Raw genomic sequence first — 19,254 nt, 5'->3', positions numbered from 1 at the left:
TTAATTTCTCCTTCAATGTAGTGATGTTTTGGGCTTGTTTTTTGTTGGACGAGACGTAGTTTTGATTGGTACTGTTTTGGGGTACAAGGGACTTATTTATTGATTTTTATTATAACTTTTTTGGGGGGCAATGGAAAAAATAGCAATTTCACCATTGTTTTTTTTTCGGTGTTCACCTTGCGGTTTAAATTACATATTAACTTTATTAATTGGGTCATTACGGTCGTGGCGATACTATATATGTGTACTTTTATTTATTTTTTTCACTTTTACCAAAGAAAAAACACTTATGGAAATTTTTTTATTTTTTTTACTGTCATTTTTATTAATAATCTTTATTTAACATTAATGCCTTATTTTTTTAGTCCCACTTCAGATCGCTGCTATAATGCTTTGGTATACTTAGTATACCACAGCATTATTGCCGGTCAGTATAAATCTGACAGGCAATCTATTAGGACGTGCCTTCGGCACGTCCTAATAGGCATATGACCAGGGCAGACCTGGGGGCCTTTATCAGGCCCCCGGCTGCCATGACACCCCATCGAAGACCCGCGATTGCATTTGCGGGCCGCCAATGGGTGAGAGGGTGCTCATTCCCACTGTAAACAAGTTAAATGCCGCGGTCGCTATTGACGGCGGCATTTAATGGGTTAAACGGCCGCGATCGAAGTAAACTTCTATCGCGGGCGTTGGAGCAGGAGCCCAGCTGTCATCAGACAGCCGAGCCCCGGCTCAAACCTGCACAGGACACCCGTGCAGGACTTAAACTGGGCCACCGTGAAAAGGCGGCGGCCTAGCCTGAGGCTCCTTAGTGACCGCCGTGAAAAAGCGTATTGTTGGTCACTTAAGGGGTTAAGGTGACCAAAAACAGCAATTTTGGCCAATTTTTATTTTATATGTTTACCGTGCAATATAAATGACAGATTAACTTTCTTCTGCGGGTCAGTAGGATTCCGGCGATACCAAATTGATATAGTTTTATTTAGGTTTTACAAATTTTTGCACCAAAAACAAAAAACAATGTACGATGCTAGGAGTCCCTGCCTCACTGCAGGGCAACTGTCCCGTACTGAAAACATGATTAGCAAGGCAGGGACTCCTAGCATCGTACATAACCGCAATGCTAGGAGCCCCGCTCCCTGCACGGTTTTCAGTCCGGGACTTGGTCGAAATACGTTCCGTCCATTATGGACGTAATGTGCTCGTGTGAATCCAGCCTTACACTGACAGCAAGACTATTAGGCTCCGTCTCCGGGCCATAGTATGCTTTTTTTACTTGGTAGACCAGGAGGCCATTGCTAGGCCTCCGGTTGCCATAGCAGCCATCGGCACCCCTGTAATCGTGTCGCAGGGATGCCGATCGCTACAAACCACTTAGATGCCGTGTTCACTTTTGACAGTGGCATCTAAGGGGTTAATGGCGGGGGTCAGAGCTAGCTCCAGGGCTGTCCGCAAGCCTGTGGTGCTGACAGCAAGCGTATTAGGCACCACCTCCGGCAGGGCCTAATAGGCTTTGTACTTGACAGACCAGGCGGCCATTGTTAGCCCTCCGGTTGCTATAGCAGCCATCGGCACCCCCGTAATCTAGTCTCTGTGATGCCGATCGCTACAAACGACTTAGATGCTGCAGCAGATACCTGCTGCTGATGGCGCAGGCTCAACTTCTGAGCCTGTGACAACTTTTTGTCGTAAGTACACAATATTTTGCAGGAAGCACTAGCTTTCCATGAAGCATACTTAGAACAAATGTCGGTAAGGGGTTAATAACTTGAGATTGCAGAATACACTAAAATGACTTGGAAAGTCCAGTTCTATGACTGCATTGTATAAAACCTTTCTAAGAGTAGGCAAAATAAAAAGTGGGGTGAGGGTACAAAGACTATTTTTTTTGCATTACGTCTAAAAAACCTTTTACGTAAGCCAACGATCGGGCAAACGAGCGTTGATATGAACGCTCGTGCCCGATCTTTGCTCTGTGTAAATGGGGAAACGCTAGTTTATCGGCTGATCGCATCTTTTATGTGTCCAAACAATAGTCGCTGTGTAAACAGAGGGATGCGCTGCCAATAGGTTGAAAATGCATGGGGACGAACGATGGTCGTAACCATCGTTCATAGCCATACTAAACAACCATTGCTCCGTTTAAAGGGAGCAACGAGCACCGACGGACAAGCTGTATTGTCGATCAGTGTTAGTTTTAAAAGTGGTAAACACAGGCTATATCGGCTCATGTAAAACCACCTTAGCTTGTCACATGGAAATTCCTACCGCGCTTTAGTACTGGAGTGCATTGACCATCTTGCTGATCTCACCTGGTCAGGAGCAGTGGTAGAAGTGTGTATTAGTATGCGCTACTATCAACTTGTGTGACGCATACAGAAACCTGCAAAAATGTGTAAACCACAGGTAGGGGTTGAACAAAATGCCCAAACTTAAGGCCTTTTACAGGGGCCAATAATTGGCCAGACGAGCTTTCTTACAAACCCTGGTTGCCAGTTATTGGCCTGTATGTAAACAGGGCAGCTATGAGCCGCCAAATGAGCAAGCCTATAAAATAGTTGACGGCAGCACATCTCTCCGTGTAAGGGTATGTGCACACGATAAATGGCTTTTACGTCTGAAAAGACAGACTGTTTTCAGGAGAAAACAGCTGCGTCGTTTCAGACGTAAAAGCTCCTCCTCACATTATGCGAGGCGTCTTTGACGCCCGTAATCTCGAGCTGCTCTTCATTGACTTCAATGAAAAACGGCTCAAATTACGTTCCAAAGAAGTGCCCTGCACTTCTTTGCCGAGGCAGTCATTTTACGCGTCGTCGTTTGACAGCTGTCAAATGACGACGCGTAAATGACAGGTCGTCGGCACAGTACGTCGGCAAACCCATTCAAATGAATGGGCAGATGTTTGCCGACGTACTGTAGCCTTATTTTCAGGCGTAAAGCGAGGCATAATACGCCTCAAAATAGGTCGTGTGAACCCAGCCTAATGGTGCAAACTGTATGGTGACCAAACGATCGTCCCCATATAAAAAGCAAAGGGCCCGTAAACGTTATGGACATAAATCTGCCGTGTAAACCAGCTTTTACTTGGGCTGCTGCTTTGCAAATGTAATCTAATGTAATGTAAATCCAATAAATATGTATTTCTAGTGAACAGTCACAATAGAAAATTCCACCTTTTTGCTGGAGTTTCCCTTAAAGTGTACCTAACTTTTTAGAATGAGCTGTCATATATACATATACGAGGAATAACACTATTTCTGGCCATTATTTAGCAGTTTTCCCCCTCTGCAGGCCCTAATTCTCTGTTGTCTCTGAGCTAGTGGGCGGAGTCTAACGGCTATCATGTCTTCTATATACTGCACACAGAGGCGTAGAATCCTACAAGTCCTTCTCAATGAATTAGAATATCAAAAAAAGTTAACTTCAGTAATTCAATTCAAAAAGTGAAACTTATATAGATTCATTACACACAGAGAGATCTATTTCCAGCATTTTTTTTTTAATGTTTATGATTATTCTAACGGTTAATGAAAACCCAAAATTTAGTTGCTCAGAAAATTAGAATATTATATAAGCCCAATTTCAAAAAGGATTTTTAATACCGAAATGTTGGCCTACTGAAAAGTATGTACAGTATATGCCCTCAATACTTGGTCAGGGCTCCTTTTGCATTAATTACTGCATCAATGCGGCGTGGCATGGAGGCGATCAGCCTGTGGCACTGCTGAGGGGTTATGGAGGCCCAAGTTGCTTTGATAGCGGCCTTCAGCTCGTCTGCATTGTTGGGTCTGGTGTCTCATCTTCCTCTTGACAATACCCCATAGATTCTTTATGGGGTTAGGTCAGGTGAGTTTTCTGGCCAATCAAGCACAGTGATACTGTGGTTATTAAATCAGGTATTGGTACTTTTGGCAGTGTGGGCAGGTGCCAAGTCCTGCTGGAAAATGAAAATCAGCATCTCCATAAAGCTTGTCAGCAGAGGGAAGCATGAAGCGCTCTAAAATTCCCTGCTAGACGGCTGCGTTGACTCTGGACTTGATATAACACAGTGGACCAACACCAGCAGATGTCATGGCTCCCCAAACCATCACTGACTGTGGAAACTTCACACTGGACTGCAATTAACTTGGATTGATGCCTCTCCACTCTTCCTCCAAACTCTGGGACCTTGATTTCCAAATGAAATGCAAAATTTACTTTCATCTGAACACAGGACATTGGACTACTGAACAACAGACCAGTCCTTTTTCTCCTTAGCCCAGGTAAGACGCTTCGGACGTGGTCTCTGGGTCATGAGTGGCTTGACACAAGGAATGCGACAGTTGGAGCCCATGTCCTGGATACGTCTGTGTGTGGTGGCTCTTGAAGCACTGACTCCAGCCGCAGTCCACTCCTTGTGAATCTCCCCTAGATTCTTGAATGGCCTTTTCTTGACAATCTCTTCAAGGCTGCGGTTATCCCTGTTGCTTGTGCACCTCTTTCTACCACACCTTTTCCTTCCTCTCAACTTACCATTAATATGCTTAGATACAGCACTCTGAACAGCCAGCTTCTTTAGCAATGTCCTTTTGTGGCTTCCCCTCCTTGTGGAGGGTGTCAATGACTGTCTGCGGACTTGACAGTTGTCCAGAAGTCTCCCCCATGATTGTGTTGCCTGCTGAACCAGACTGTTGGACCATTTAAAGGCTTAGGAAACCTTTGCAGGTGTTTTGTGATGATTAGCTGATTAGAGTTTGACACCACGAGTCTACAATCTTCAACTTTTACCCAATATTCTAATTTTCTGAGAGACCAAATTTTGGGTTTTCATTAGTTGTTAGTCATAATCATCAACATTAAAAGAAAGAAAATGCTTGAAATAGATCACTCTGTGTGTAATGAATCTACAGAATATACGAGCTTCACTTTTTGAATTGAATTACTGAAATAAATTAACTTTTTGATGATATTCTAATTCATTGAGAAGGACCTGTGTATATATACTGCAGCCGCATGGAGGAGATCATACAGCAGTAATGAGAAGTGAAGCGGAGAACCTTCGTCTCTCCCTCCTTGCCCCCCCTCACCCCCCCCCCATAGACTTCTATATGCAGGCAGTGAAGTGACCCCCCCCCCTGCCCACACCTTCTACAGTCCGTCAATTCTGCAACCAGAGACTGCCTTTGCTTGACAACAGGGGGTAGACAGCAGATTATAGGAAGGGAGACAGTCCTAGTGGCAGTACTTCACACAGAATTTGAATGGATAAAACAAAGTTTTAACAGTAAGTAAAATAACAAACTTGAGATAGATATATATATATATATCATCAGATTTACTATTAGATCAGCATAAGTGGTTTTGAAAAGTTAGCAAGTTTTTAATTATTCGATTTTGTAGACTCAGCAGTATACTAGATAAGCTTACTTACAATTTTCTTGAAGCTTGGAATGATAATTTTGTTCTTGAGAGGTGTACAGTACACAACTAACATGAGGATGGCGAGCAAAAAGGCACTGCAGCTAACAAACTCAAAGATGTACAGGCCTACACAGGAGTCACACTGATCAATGATTTCTTCACATAGGAATGCCACAAAGGACAGCACCTAGAAAAAAAAAAGACAAAAACATCCATTAGGTTTTCTATTTGTGCATATACAAGTTGGTAAAATCAAAGTGCCCAAATTGTGGGCATTCATCCTTGAAAGGGTATTCCCATTGTATGTGTTATGGCATGTGGCTAGGATAAGACATCATTATGATGTGTGGGGGCTAGGGTTGTATAATGCATTGAAAATATCAACACTATTTCGATGCCGAGCATCCTCAAGTGAATTCATGTATTTTGATACTAAGCTGTGCAGCCGTATAGCTTATTATTGTAATACATAAATTTAGTCACTAGCATGAAGTGATGCGGCCGGCGGCAGCACCACCCTGAAGACGGAGACCATGGCACGCGTGCACCACACAGCACCCCCATGTTCTCGGTCTTAGTGTGCCGGCAGCATTAGGGTATGTGCACACACACTAATTACGTCCGTAATTGACGGACGTATTTCGGCCGCAAGTCCCGGACCGAACACAGTGCAGCGAGCTGGGCTCCTAGCATCATACTTATGTACGATGCTAGGAGTCCCTGCCTCGCTGCAGGACAACTGTCCCGTACTGTAATCATGTTTTCAGTACGGGACAGTAGTTCCACGGAGAGGCAGGAACTCCTAGCATCGTACATAAGTATGATGCTAGGAGCCCGGCTCCCTGCACTGTGTTCGGTCCGGTACTTGCGGCCGAAATACGTCCGTCAATTACGGACGTAATTAGTGTGTGTGCACATACCCTTATGCTGATCGCACGGGCACACTTTATTAACAGCAGGACAATGGCTGTAATGCACAGCCGCATGCCCTGTTCTAACAGAGGAGATCAGAGAAACCCCTTATCTCCACAGTTATCCCCTTGCAAGCCACGATCAAAGCGAAAATGAGAAGGGGACACCCCATTTGATCGCATCACAGGGGATCCCTGTGACGCGATCGAGAAACATACTGCATATGGGGACACAGCCCATGGTCGATTGAAGGACCCCAGAGCTGTCTGACCAGATTTCCTGTTAAGGCATACTTTGGTCTGCCCTATCTGCCTGCCTCCGTACTATCAGTACACAGGCTAACGTACTGGCATAAAGATATATGCCACTACATTAAAGTTAAAAAATAAAAGTAAAACTTCTATAACGAAAAACGAATGTTGAATAAAATCTATCTGTAAAAAAATAAAATATACAGACATGCCCATTTTTTTTTTTTTACAATAAATATTATTCAAATATAAGTCAGAATTCATAAAATACACTTATTTGCTATCGTTGCGACCATAATATCCTGCACAACAAACGTCGTGTCATTCATGATGATCAGTGTATGCTGTAAAAAAAACAAAAAACACAGAAACCTGCTTTTTCTGCATTTTCCCCAAAATAAAAATGGATCTAAATGAAACAATTATGTAAATGTACCAAAAAACGGCACCTTCATGAAGTACAAATCGTCCCGCAAAAAAGCAGTCTCATACAGCTACGCCATTCAAAAAATAAAAGTTATGAACACCAGGATGCAAAGAGGAAAAAATAAACAAAATTATTCTGTCCTCAAGTATCGTTTTGGTAGCAAAAATCGCAATACTGCACAAAGTATCAAAGTCCAAAACCACCGGGACCCTTCGGCTTTTTTTTCTGTACAGTGGTGTTAGTCTTCACTCACATCTGCGTCGGGACTCAGTTCATGGGTTCCGTCTGAGCTTTGCATCACGGGAACCCACGAACGGATCCCTGAGTGAAACAAACGGAAACCACAGGCTTCCGTTTGCATCTCCATTGATTTCAATGGTGACAGATCCGGTGAAAATGGTTTCCGTCTGTCACCGTTGTGCAAGGGTTCCGTCGTTTTGACAGAATGAATAGTGCAGTAGACTACAGTATTGCTTCCGTTAAAACAACGGAACCCTTGCACAACAGTGACAGACGGACACCATTTTCACCGGATCAGTCACCATTGAAATCAATGGTGATGCAAATGGAAACCTATGGTTTCCATTTGTTTCAGTCAGGGCTCCATTCATCGGTTCCCCTGACGGAAAGCTCTGACGGAACCCATGAACGGAGCCCTAACGCAGATGTGAATGAAGCCTTAGGGTATGTTCACACGCAAACGTAAAATAAGTCTGAAATTACGGAGCGGTTTTCAGGCGAAAACAGCTCCTGAATTTCAGACGTAATTGCTCGTACTCACGTTTTTCGCAGCTTCCATTCCATGGACGTAATTGGAGCGGTTTTTCAATGGAGTCAATGAAAAACGGCTCCAATTACATTCCAAGAAGTGACATGCACTTCTTTGAAGCGGCCGTCTTTTTACGCGGCGTCTTTTGACAGTGGTGCGTAAAAAAAAAGCCTGTCTGCACAGCACCGTAAGACCCATTGAATTCAATGGGCAGATGTTTGCCGACGCTTTGGAGCCGTTTTTTCGGGTGTAATTCCAGGCGTAAAACGCCTGAATTACGTCCGTAAATAGGGCGTGTGAACATACCCTTACGGTCTACCTGCTTTCAGCGAACTACAAGACAGCTTTATTTAAAAAAGGTGTCTTGAAGCCTGCAACATTTTTCACTGATCCACTGGATAGGTGAAAATGCTAGATCCGTGGGGATCAGACGACTGGGACCCCCACCGATAGTCAGTACCCCGGTCCCCCCAGCCACAAGAGTAGGCGGCTAAAAGGAGCTTGAATGCACCGGAGGCCACGCATGGAGATCGGTGGCGGTCCCAGCGGTTAGATCCCCACCATTTTAGCATTTTGACCTATCCAGTAAATGGGCGAATAATAGCGATGCTGTGCAGGGATAAACTTAGAAGGAGCTTAACTAGCTTCATTTTTAGTGTATTAGAAATTTGCACAACTTTTCATTGTACAGTGATTAAGTATAAAAAAAAATACATAATACAATGAATAATAACATAAATCTGGAAAGTCTCTTTAAAGGGTTTCCTACCATTTCGAGTGATGGCAGTTCACTAGGATGTGCCGTCACTAACTGAATGGCGTGGGGTTACAACAGTTAGGCTACATTCACACAAGCGTGTCAGATTTAAAGGGAATGTGTCGCGAATTAAAAAAAAATTTCACGTAAGTTACTTATTTTTATTATTTTTTTCCTTTTTTTTTTTTTTCCTTCCACATGGTGGGAAGTATTAAAAATGAAATAATAATTTGACATGATTTCCTATGTTGGCCACCAGAGGGAGCACTTCCCAGAATTACAGCAAGGTGAATAAGGCAAAGCAACCTGACTCACAGCTGCTGTAAATGTGGGAGGTAGACTCACCCCTCCTCCCTTTTTTTGGCTACAAGCCAGGAAAAGGTGTCTTCAAATTGCTAAGCAGTGTCCGGCTCCCATTTTGGGAGAGCTTTTAACAATGCAGCTGGCAGAAGCTATAGGACACACCAAATGGCTAAGAACGATGAAAGTCAAGAGGGAAGCCCGTGTGGTGAATGACTTTTCAGTTGACAGGTTCACACGGCGTGTATTTGAGATGTCTTTTGGTGCATTTTACGTGCCAAAAACTGCATCACAAAAACGCTTGATTACGCTTTTCATTTACATTGGTAAAGCTCGCTGTTAGTACATACAACACGCTTTTTTACACGCGTTTTTTAAAAAACACGTTGTCTAAATAAAGGAGTGTCGAGTCAATTACTTTGCATGTAAAACGTGCCAAATCTTCCCATAGTCAAAATGCGTAGAAAAAAACAAGAAAAAAAGCGTTAAACGCTTGATTAAGCTTCCCATTTACATCAATGGGAAAGCAAGCCTTTTTAAAAACGTGTTGCGTAAAAAAGAAGCGTTGAATCAATTCTTTGGAGCATAAAATGCTCCAAATGTTCCCAAAGTCAGTGGGAGTCCTAATTACGCGCCCAAAAAGCGCACACAAAAACTGCAAAAAGAAACCCGCAAATAAAAATGGTGTGCATGGCCCCATAGAAATGAATGGGTCAGTGTGCTATCCGTTAAAAAAACCGGATAGCACACTGAAGCATTTCACTGAAGTGTGCTTGAAGAACAAATGTATTTATTTTTGCAGGTTCCGCTGGACCTATTGGATTACTACAATGATCTATGGGTTTTGTTTAAATAAAATGATTAGCAAGGTTGTGTGGGGGAGTTTTTATTTCAATAAAAATATTTTCTTATGTCTGTTTTTTTAATACTTTATTTCCACCTTAGTAATGGCAGTTGTCTGTTTGACAACGTCCATTACTAAGGCAGGTCTTAAGGTTAGCCAGTAAAAAGACTATTACTAACCCCCATTATTACCCCGGTACCCACCCCCACCAGGGGTATCGGGAAGAGCTGGGTACGACCCAGTACACGACCATCTGTTCCGAAGGTTGAGCACTGGGGCGGTTGCAGGCTGGTATTATGAGGCCGGGAAGAGACAAAAACTGTGACTTTTACTCTTCCCACCCTGGCAATGCTAGGCGGCTGCTGCGGTGTTGTATCCGGCTGGTTATAAAAAAACAGGGGGGGGGACCCAACGTCGTTTAAGTAATTTATTTTATTTATTTTTTTAAACTACGCAGGCCCCCCCCCCTCAATTTTCATAACCAGCCAGATACAATACAGCAGCGGCCGCCTGGCATTACCAGGGTGGGAAAAGTCACGGTTTCTGGCCCTTTCTCAGCCCAATACCAGCCTGCAGCCGCCACAGTGTCGTCCATCACAGCAGATGGTTGGGTACTGGAACGTACCCGGCTCTTCCCGTAACCCGCGTTGGGTACCGGGGTAATAATGGGGGTTAGCGCTAGCTTTCTACACCAAGACCCACCTTAGTAATGGACGTCGTCATACAGACAACTGGCATTACTAAGGCGCTAATAATGTATTAAACAAACACAGACATAAGAAAATATTTTTATTGAACTAAAAACTCCCCCACACAATCCTCATTAACCATTTTATTAAAAACAAAAACACATAGATCATCGCAGCGGTCCGCTGAATCTACGAGGTAGTCCAATAGGTCCAGTGGAACCTGCAAAACAAAAAAAAATAAAGTTAGTAATATGAAAAATATAAATAAATACTCACCTACAGCGACTTTGGTCTTCTACCCACAATAAATACTAGAGGGCCCCACAAGCACCCTGCACGCACTCACACACACGCAAACCATCACACAATCCCCCCCCCCACAGCACCCTGCACACAACCCCCCCAAACAGCACCACACACACACACACAGCTCTGCCACACACACACACACACACAACTCTGCCACACACAACTCTGCCACACACAACTCTGCCACACACAACTCTGCCACACACACACACACCAACTCTGCCACACACACACACACACACACACACAACTCTGCCACACACACACAACTCTGCCACACACACACACAACTCTGCCACACACACACACACACAACTCTGCCACACACACACACAACTCTGCCACACACACACAACTCTGCCACACACAACTCTGCCACACACACACACACACACACACAACTCTGCCACACACACACACACACACACACAACTCTGCCACACACACACACACACAACTCTGCCACACACACACACACACACAACTCTGCCACACACACACACACACACAACTCTGCCACACACACACACACACACACAACTCTGCCACACACACACACACACACACACAACTCTGCCACACACACACACACAACTCTGCCACACACACACACAACTCTGACACACACACACACACAACTCTGCCACACACACACACAACTCTGCCACACACACACACAACTCTGCCACACACACACACAACTCTGCCACACACACACAACTCTGCCACACACACAACTCTGCCACACACACACACACACACACACACCCACAACTCTGCCACACACACACAACTCTGCCACACACAACTCTGCCACACACACACAACTCTGCCACACACACACACACACACACACACACACACACAACTCTGCCACACACACACACACACACACACACAACTCTGCCACACACACACACACACACAACTCTGCCACACACACACACACACACACAACTCTGCCACACACACACACACACAACTCTGCCACACACACACACAACTCTGACACACACACACACAACTCTGCCACACACACACACAACTCTGCCACACACACACACAACTCTGCCACACACACACACAACTCTGCCACACACACACACAACTCTGCCACACACACACACACAACTCTGCCACACACACACACACAACTCTGCCACACACACACACACACAACTCTGCCACACACACACACACAACTCTGCCACACACACACACACAACTCTGCCACACACACACACACAACTCTGCCACACACACACACACACAACTCTGCCACACACACACACACACACACACAACTCTGCCACACACACACACACACAACTCTGCCACACACACACAACTCTGCCACACACACACACACACACACACACAACTCTGCCACACACACACACAACTCTGCCACACACAACTCTGCCACACACACACACACACAACTCTGCCACACACACACACAACTCTGCCACACACACACACACACACAACTCTGCCACACACACACACACAACTCTGCCACACACAACTCTGCCACACACACACACACACACACACCTCTGCCACACACACACACAACTCTGCCACACACACACACACACAACTCTGCCACACACACACACAACTCTGCCACACACACACACACACACACACACAACTCTGCCACACACACACACAACTCTGCCACACACAACTCTGCCACACACACACACACACAACTCTGCCACACACACACAACTCTGCCACACACACACACACAACTCTGCCACACACACACACAACTCTGCCACACACACACACAACTCTGCCACACACACACACAACTCTGCCACACACAACTCTGCCACACACACACACACACACACAACTCTGCCACACACACACACACACACAACTCTGCCACACACACACACAACTCTGCCACACACACACACACACACAACTCTGCCACACACACACACACAACTCTGCCACACACAACTCTGCCACACACACACACACAACTCTGCCACACACACACACACACAACTCTGCCACACACACACACAACTCTGCCACACACACACACACAACTCTGCCACACACACACACACAACTCTGCCACACACACACACAACTCTGCCACACACACACACAACTCTGCCACACACACACACACAACTCTGCCACACACACACACACAACTCTGCCACACACACACACAACTCTGCCACACACACACACAACTCTGCCACACACACACACACAACACTGCCACACACACACACAACTCTGCCACACACACACACACAACTCTGCCACACACACACACACAACTCTGCCACACACACACACACACAACTCTGCCACACACACACACACACAACTCTGCCACACACACACACACACAACTCTGCCACACACACACACACACAACTCTGCCACACACACACACACACAACTCTGCCACACACACACACACACAACTCTGCCACACACACACACACACAACTCTGCCACACACACACACACACAACTCTGCCACACACACACACACACACACAACTCTGCCACACACACACACACAACTCTGCCACACACACACACACAACTCTGCCACACACACACACAACTCTGCCACACACACACAACTCTGCCACACACACACAACTCTGCCACACACACACAACTCTGCCACACACACACAACTCTGCCACACACACACAACTCTGCCACACACACACAACTCTGCCACACACACACAACTCTGCCACACACACACAACTCTGCCACACACACACAACTCTGCCACACACACACAACTCTGCCACACACACACACAACTCTGCCGCACACACACAACTCTGCCACACACACACACAACTCTGCCACACACACACAACTCTGCCACACACACACAACTCTGCCACACACACACAACTCTGCCACACACACACAACTCTGCCACACACACACAACTCTGCCACACACACACACAACTCTGCCACACACACACACAACTCTGCCACACACACACACAACTCTGCCACACACACACACAACTCTGCCACACACACACACAACTCTGCCACACACACACACAACTCTGCCACACACACACAACTCTGCCACACACACACAACTCTGCCACACACACACAACTCTGCCACACACACACAACTCTGCCACACACACACACAACTCTGCCACACACACACACAACTCTGCCACACACACACACAGCAGGTTTGCAAGGGGGCCGCGAGACGACAGACACACACACACACACACACACACCTAACCTGCAGTGTGGCCGGTCTTCAAAATGGCGCCAGCTTTCCCCCTACAAACCAGCTTCTATGCTGGCTCGCTCTGAACTGCGCTTGCGCAGTACAGTGTGAAATAGCAGAAGCAGAGGACGCAATGAACGGGAGGCGTTCATTATGTCCTATGCACTGTAGCTTCCGTATTCCATCTGTGTATGTGTCGTTAAGAGACACATACACAGATTAAATAAAACATGGCAGCCCCCAGTACAGTAAGAAAGTGTTAATAAAAAATAAAAATAACTGTGTGTGTAAAAATAAATAAAAGTCAATATAATATTTTATTAAATAAAAACACAAATTTATAAAAAAAAAAAAAAAAAATTCATGACACCTTTCCTTTAAAAGGGTTTTCCCACGAGAGACATTTATGACATATCCACAGGATATGTCAAATGTCAGATAGCAGACAAAGCTAGAATGGGGTTTAGGGGGCTATCACTGACTCCCGGCCACTTCCGGACTTTATGGTCGGGAGTTACGAAAACTGCATAGCTCGTTGAGCTACGCGGTTTGCGTAACTCCCATAATACTGAATAGCAGTTACGGAAGCAGCGTAGCATGCGAGCTATGCGGTTTTCACCTTCATGCATGGAAATCAGCCGACACACAGAGGTAGAACGGGGTTTAGAGGCTCGTTCCCCCGACTGAAAGCGCCGACGGAAGCCCTAAACGGAAACACAACACTGATGTGAACAGAGCCTAAGGGACTAAACTTACTCACAATATAGGTTTGGCAATCGCTCCATTGACCACACAGAATTACCCATAATATTAGGCTATTCACAAAGCAGCGTCCATAAAATATTTCCAATAATGTAGCAGTCCTCACTTCGTAGTTACTGCTACAACACTTCCAAAATAAGAGCGCAGGACATAGAGGTCACAATAACGCCTCTACAGGGGTCACCAATGCCCATAAGGGAACTGCACTCGCTGAATTCAGCCTCATGCGTATTTCTACACGAGACTAAATGCTCTTTTGGTTTAAGAGCTCACGGTTTAGGAGTTAAAACAAAAAGCGAAGAAGAGGTTCTGAGAATCTCTAATGTACTCATTTCAACCCTCCTAATGAGCGCCCAATGGTCCCGCTCTGGTGGCTCAGTAGGAGCGTTTAAATAGGTAAGACAAAGCAGTTACCTCATTTCATAACAACCCCCCCCCCCCACCTCTTCTCTCACATTAAAAAAAAAAAAAAAAAAGCTCAAATTTAAAAAAAAGAAAATAGTACCATATTTGTACGTATGAAACAGCCGTAATACAGTCATGTGCATGATACCGTGATCTGAAAAATATAATCTGCAGATTCTTAGTAGTAACAATGGCCGAGTTATGCAACTTTAAGGAAACGTGCTAGTCCGGAACAGGAAAGGCATTTCAAGCTTTATCTAAACTGAAACACAAAGAGGGTGTGGACCTAGGGAACAGCACCCTTCATATTCAGGGTTGTAATAAGTGGCGGTCACCGCTCTGAACACACTGCATATGTCCATAAAGGTTATAAAAGTGATAATAGGAAATGAGGATTTCCAAGGATGTTAACCAGCAACAGACACGGGAGAGGCTGCTGTAAATTACAGTCCTCATCCAACAAGGACTACAAAGAAAGGAGTGGCTGCTGTCCAGATCTAAGCTCCCCTCCTACAGATGCTGGCTGCTCCCTGTAAGAGGACGGACCGCTGGAAGCTTACAGAACTTCCTCCCTCGTCACAAAACAAGGGAAAATGTTAAACCACCCTAAAATGTCAACATATTAATTCTCATTACATCAAATGAAAATACCACAATGATGTCACATCCGACTTCTCATCTTTGTCTCCTGGCTATTGCAGTTTTAAAGAGACTGTCACCACATTATAAGTGCCCTATCTCCTACATAAGGAGATGGGCGCTATAATGTAGGTGACAGCAGTGCTTTTTATTTAAAAAAAAACGATCTATTTTTACCACTTTATTAGCATTTTTAGATTTATGCTAATGAGTTGCTTAATGCACAGGTGGGCGTATTTTTACTTTAGACCAAGTGGGCGTTGTACAGGGGAGTGTATGACGCTGACCAATCAGTGACCAATCAGCATCATGCACTCCTCTCCATTCATTTACTCAGCACATAGGGATCCTGCTAGATCCTTATGTGCTGTCTTATACTAACACATTAACGATACTGAAGTGTTTAGACAGTGAATAGACATTCCATTCATTCCTATGGGGCCATGCACACGACCGTAGTTTAGACGGTCTGTGCATGGCCCGGGAGCCCGCACCGCAGAAAGAACGGACCGGTCTTATTACGGCCGTCTTCTGCGGTCCGGGCTCATTGAAAATAATGGCCGCGGCCATGTGCATGGCCCGCGATTTGTGGGTGGCTCGCGGCTCATGTCCTACACTTCTCATTGTTCCAACCCAGCTTCTTTCACTGCACAATCACACTGTGCTGTGGATCATGCTGGGCTGGAACAATGAGAAGTGCAGGACACTGATTAGTCACTGATTGGTCAGCCTCATACACTCCTCTGTACAACACCCAGTTGGTAAAAAGTAAAAACTACCTGTCGGCCACAGGAAGCTAAGGGTATGTTCACACGATGAGAGGCATTTACGTGTGAAAAGACAGACTGTTAACAGCTGCCTCGTTTCACACGTTATTCCTCCTCCTCGCATTTTGCGAGCCGTCTGAGACGCTCGTAAATCTTGAGCTGTGCTTCATTGAGTTCAATGAAGAACAGCTCAAATTACGTGGCAAAGAAGTGTCCTGCACTTCTTTGCCGAGGCAGTCCATTTACGCGTCGTCGTTTGACAGCTGTCAAACGACGACGCGTAAATTACAGGTCGTCTGCACAGTACGTCGGCAAACCCATTCAAATGAATGGGCAGATGTTTGCCGACGTATTGTAGCCCTATTTTCAGACGTAAAACGAGGCATAATACGCCTCGTTTACGTCTGAAAATAGGTCGTGTGAACCCAGCCTCACTGTACTACCGACTAGGGATGTCACGATACCACAATTTGGACATCGATACCGTTACTTCATGTAGTATTGCGATACTCAATACCAAAACGATACTTTTGCCAAAAATAATAATAAAAAAAAAAAAAAAAAAGTTCTTCCATTTTCCGATGTGGGCCACGTGGTGTGATGAATTTCGAACCTCCATGTGCCTCACATTAATAGCAGTGGCGTAGCTATAGGGGTCGCAGTTGCAACCGGGCCCCTAAGCCTGGGGGGCCCACGGGCCCCCATTGCCATACAGCAGGCTTGTTAAATAAATCTTCTGTGCCGTGAAGCCGGCAATTCCTGGTTACGGTCACATGGTACACTTAGTGTACCATGTGACCGTGTTGTCACGTGACACGTCTTCCAGTCAGTGCAGTGGAAGAGTGGGTGTGGAGGACTCCAGGTGAGCTGCAGAGTCTGTCTTGTAATGTATTGTGTTGGATTGTAATGTAATGTAATTAAGGATGTAATGTATTGTATTGAAGGATCCTCCACCCATCGTGGGAACGGAGATAGGCAAGTAATTATGCAATTTTTCTATTATAAGTAACTGAAATAATTATAATACACATATGGTGGGCGGATATTGCGGGGGGGGGGGGATTATATTGCGAGGAGGGGCATTATACTGTATGGGTAGCTGATATGGGGGCATTATGCTGTATGGGAGCTGATATGGGGGGCATTATGCTGTATGGGAGCGGATATGGGGGGCATTATGCTGTATGGGAGATGATATGGGGGGCATTATGCTGTATGGGAGCTGATATGGGGTCCATTATACTGTATGGGAGCTGATATGGGGAGCTGATATGGAGGGGCATTATTCAAAACGGCCGCCTAAAAAGCGCCCCGTATGAACAGAACGCTGTATTTCCTATTGAAATATGGGCAGATGTTTGTAAGCGTTCTGCTTCCGATTTTTCAGCCGTTTTTCAACCCGAAAAACTGCTGAAAACACTACGTGTGCACATAGCCTTAATGTGAGGCACATGGAGGTTCCAAATTCATAATACCTGGTGCTTCACATTAATAAGTGAAAGAAAGCAGTTTTTTTTATTTTGTAACCGCGTAAACATAAATTACGCTATAAATGTGTTATTACGGTCGCGCCGATACCGAATGTGTATATTTTATGTATTGAGACTTGTTTTAATGGTGTGTGTGTGTGTGTGTGTGTGTGTGTGTGTGTGTGTGTGTGTGTGTGTGTGTTTTTATTTTATTTAACATTACTTTATTTTTTACTTTTTTATTTTTAAACTTACATTTACTGGCATTTATCTATATGCCAGTACATTAGCCTGTGTACTGATAGTACACAGGCAGTTGTTAGGTCATACCTCAGTATGCCCTAACAGGAAACATGGTCGGACAGCGCTGGGGTCCTTCTATGGACCCTGGGCTGTCTGCCCATATACGGTATGGCCCTCGATCGCGTCACAGTAATTCCCTGTGACGCGATCCAAAGGGCATCCCCCCTTCTTATTTTCCCCTGAATGCTGCAGTCAGCTTTGATCGCAGCATTCAGGGGAATAGTGGCGGAGATGAGCGGTTTCTCTGATCTCTGTCGTTAGAGCGGGGCTGTGGCTGTGTAATACAGCCATTGCCCCGCTCCGAACAATAAGTGCGTGCGCGGTCAGCATGAGGTGATGCGGCCGGCGCTGTACTAATGAGCGACGGCGCAGGCACCGAAAACAGTACATATGGGTGTTTTGCACGGCGCCCGCCATGTTCTGTCTTCCGCGCCGCCGCTCATTAGTGCAGCAGCGGTCGCATCACCTCATGCTGAACGAGCGAACCGCTCAGGAATCAGGAGCGGGGCAATGGCTGTATTACACAGCTGCAGCCCCGCTCTCATACAATCACGTTACTATGCTAAGCTGTGCGGCCGTAACGCTTAGTATCGAAATAAAACGGCCGAAAAAGTCTCCCATTGATTTTAATGGGAGGTGGAGGCGTTTTTTTCCTGCGAGATACCCTATCTTCGGGCGTTTAACGTCTCTGACCTCCTATTGACATCAATAGAAGGCAGAGAAAGCGTATTTCACTGAGTTTTTTGTCCGCGGCACTCAATGGCCACGAAAGTCAGCGTGCAGGCAGTGCAAAATCTGCCTCAAAATTCCAAACTGAATTTCAAGGCAGCTTTTCTGCCTGCAGAAAACTCTGTGTGAACCCAGCCTTACGTCAGCAAATTTTGGCAACAACGATAATATTTCAGTTTTATAAAACAATACAATTTGCTCATTCATCTGCTGATCGCTGCCCACAGGGCACTTATCTGCAACGAGCGTT

General features: G+C 45.4%; 1 protein-coding gene across 1 annotated transcript in view; it reads right to left on the bottom strand.

Moving 5' to 3' along the window:
- The window catches only part of CMTM6 (CKLF like MARVEL transmembrane domain containing 6), a 33,902-nt gene that overhangs the window by 5,499 nt on the left and 9,149 nt on the right, over nt 1-19,254 (bottom strand). Inside the window, exon 2 of the mRNA XM_075827168.1 lies at nt 5,414-5,590. Within this exon, the coding sequence (XP_075683283.1) occupies nt 5,414-5,590 (177 nt within the window). The remainder of the gene's footprint in view (nt 1-5,413; nt 5,591-19,254) is intronic.

The sequence above is a fragment of the Rhinoderma darwinii genome, chromosome 5 (genome assembly GCF_050947455.1).
Source record: "Rhinoderma darwinii isolate aRhiDar2 chromosome 5, aRhiDar2.hap1, whole genome shotgun sequence".
In the NCBI taxonomy this organism is placed as follows: Eukaryota; Metazoa; Chordata; class Amphibia; order Anura; family Rhinodermatidae; genus Rhinoderma; species Rhinoderma darwinii.
The sequence above is the reverse complement of the archived record's forward strand: the minus strand, read 5'-3'. Positions and strand labels throughout refer to the sequence as shown.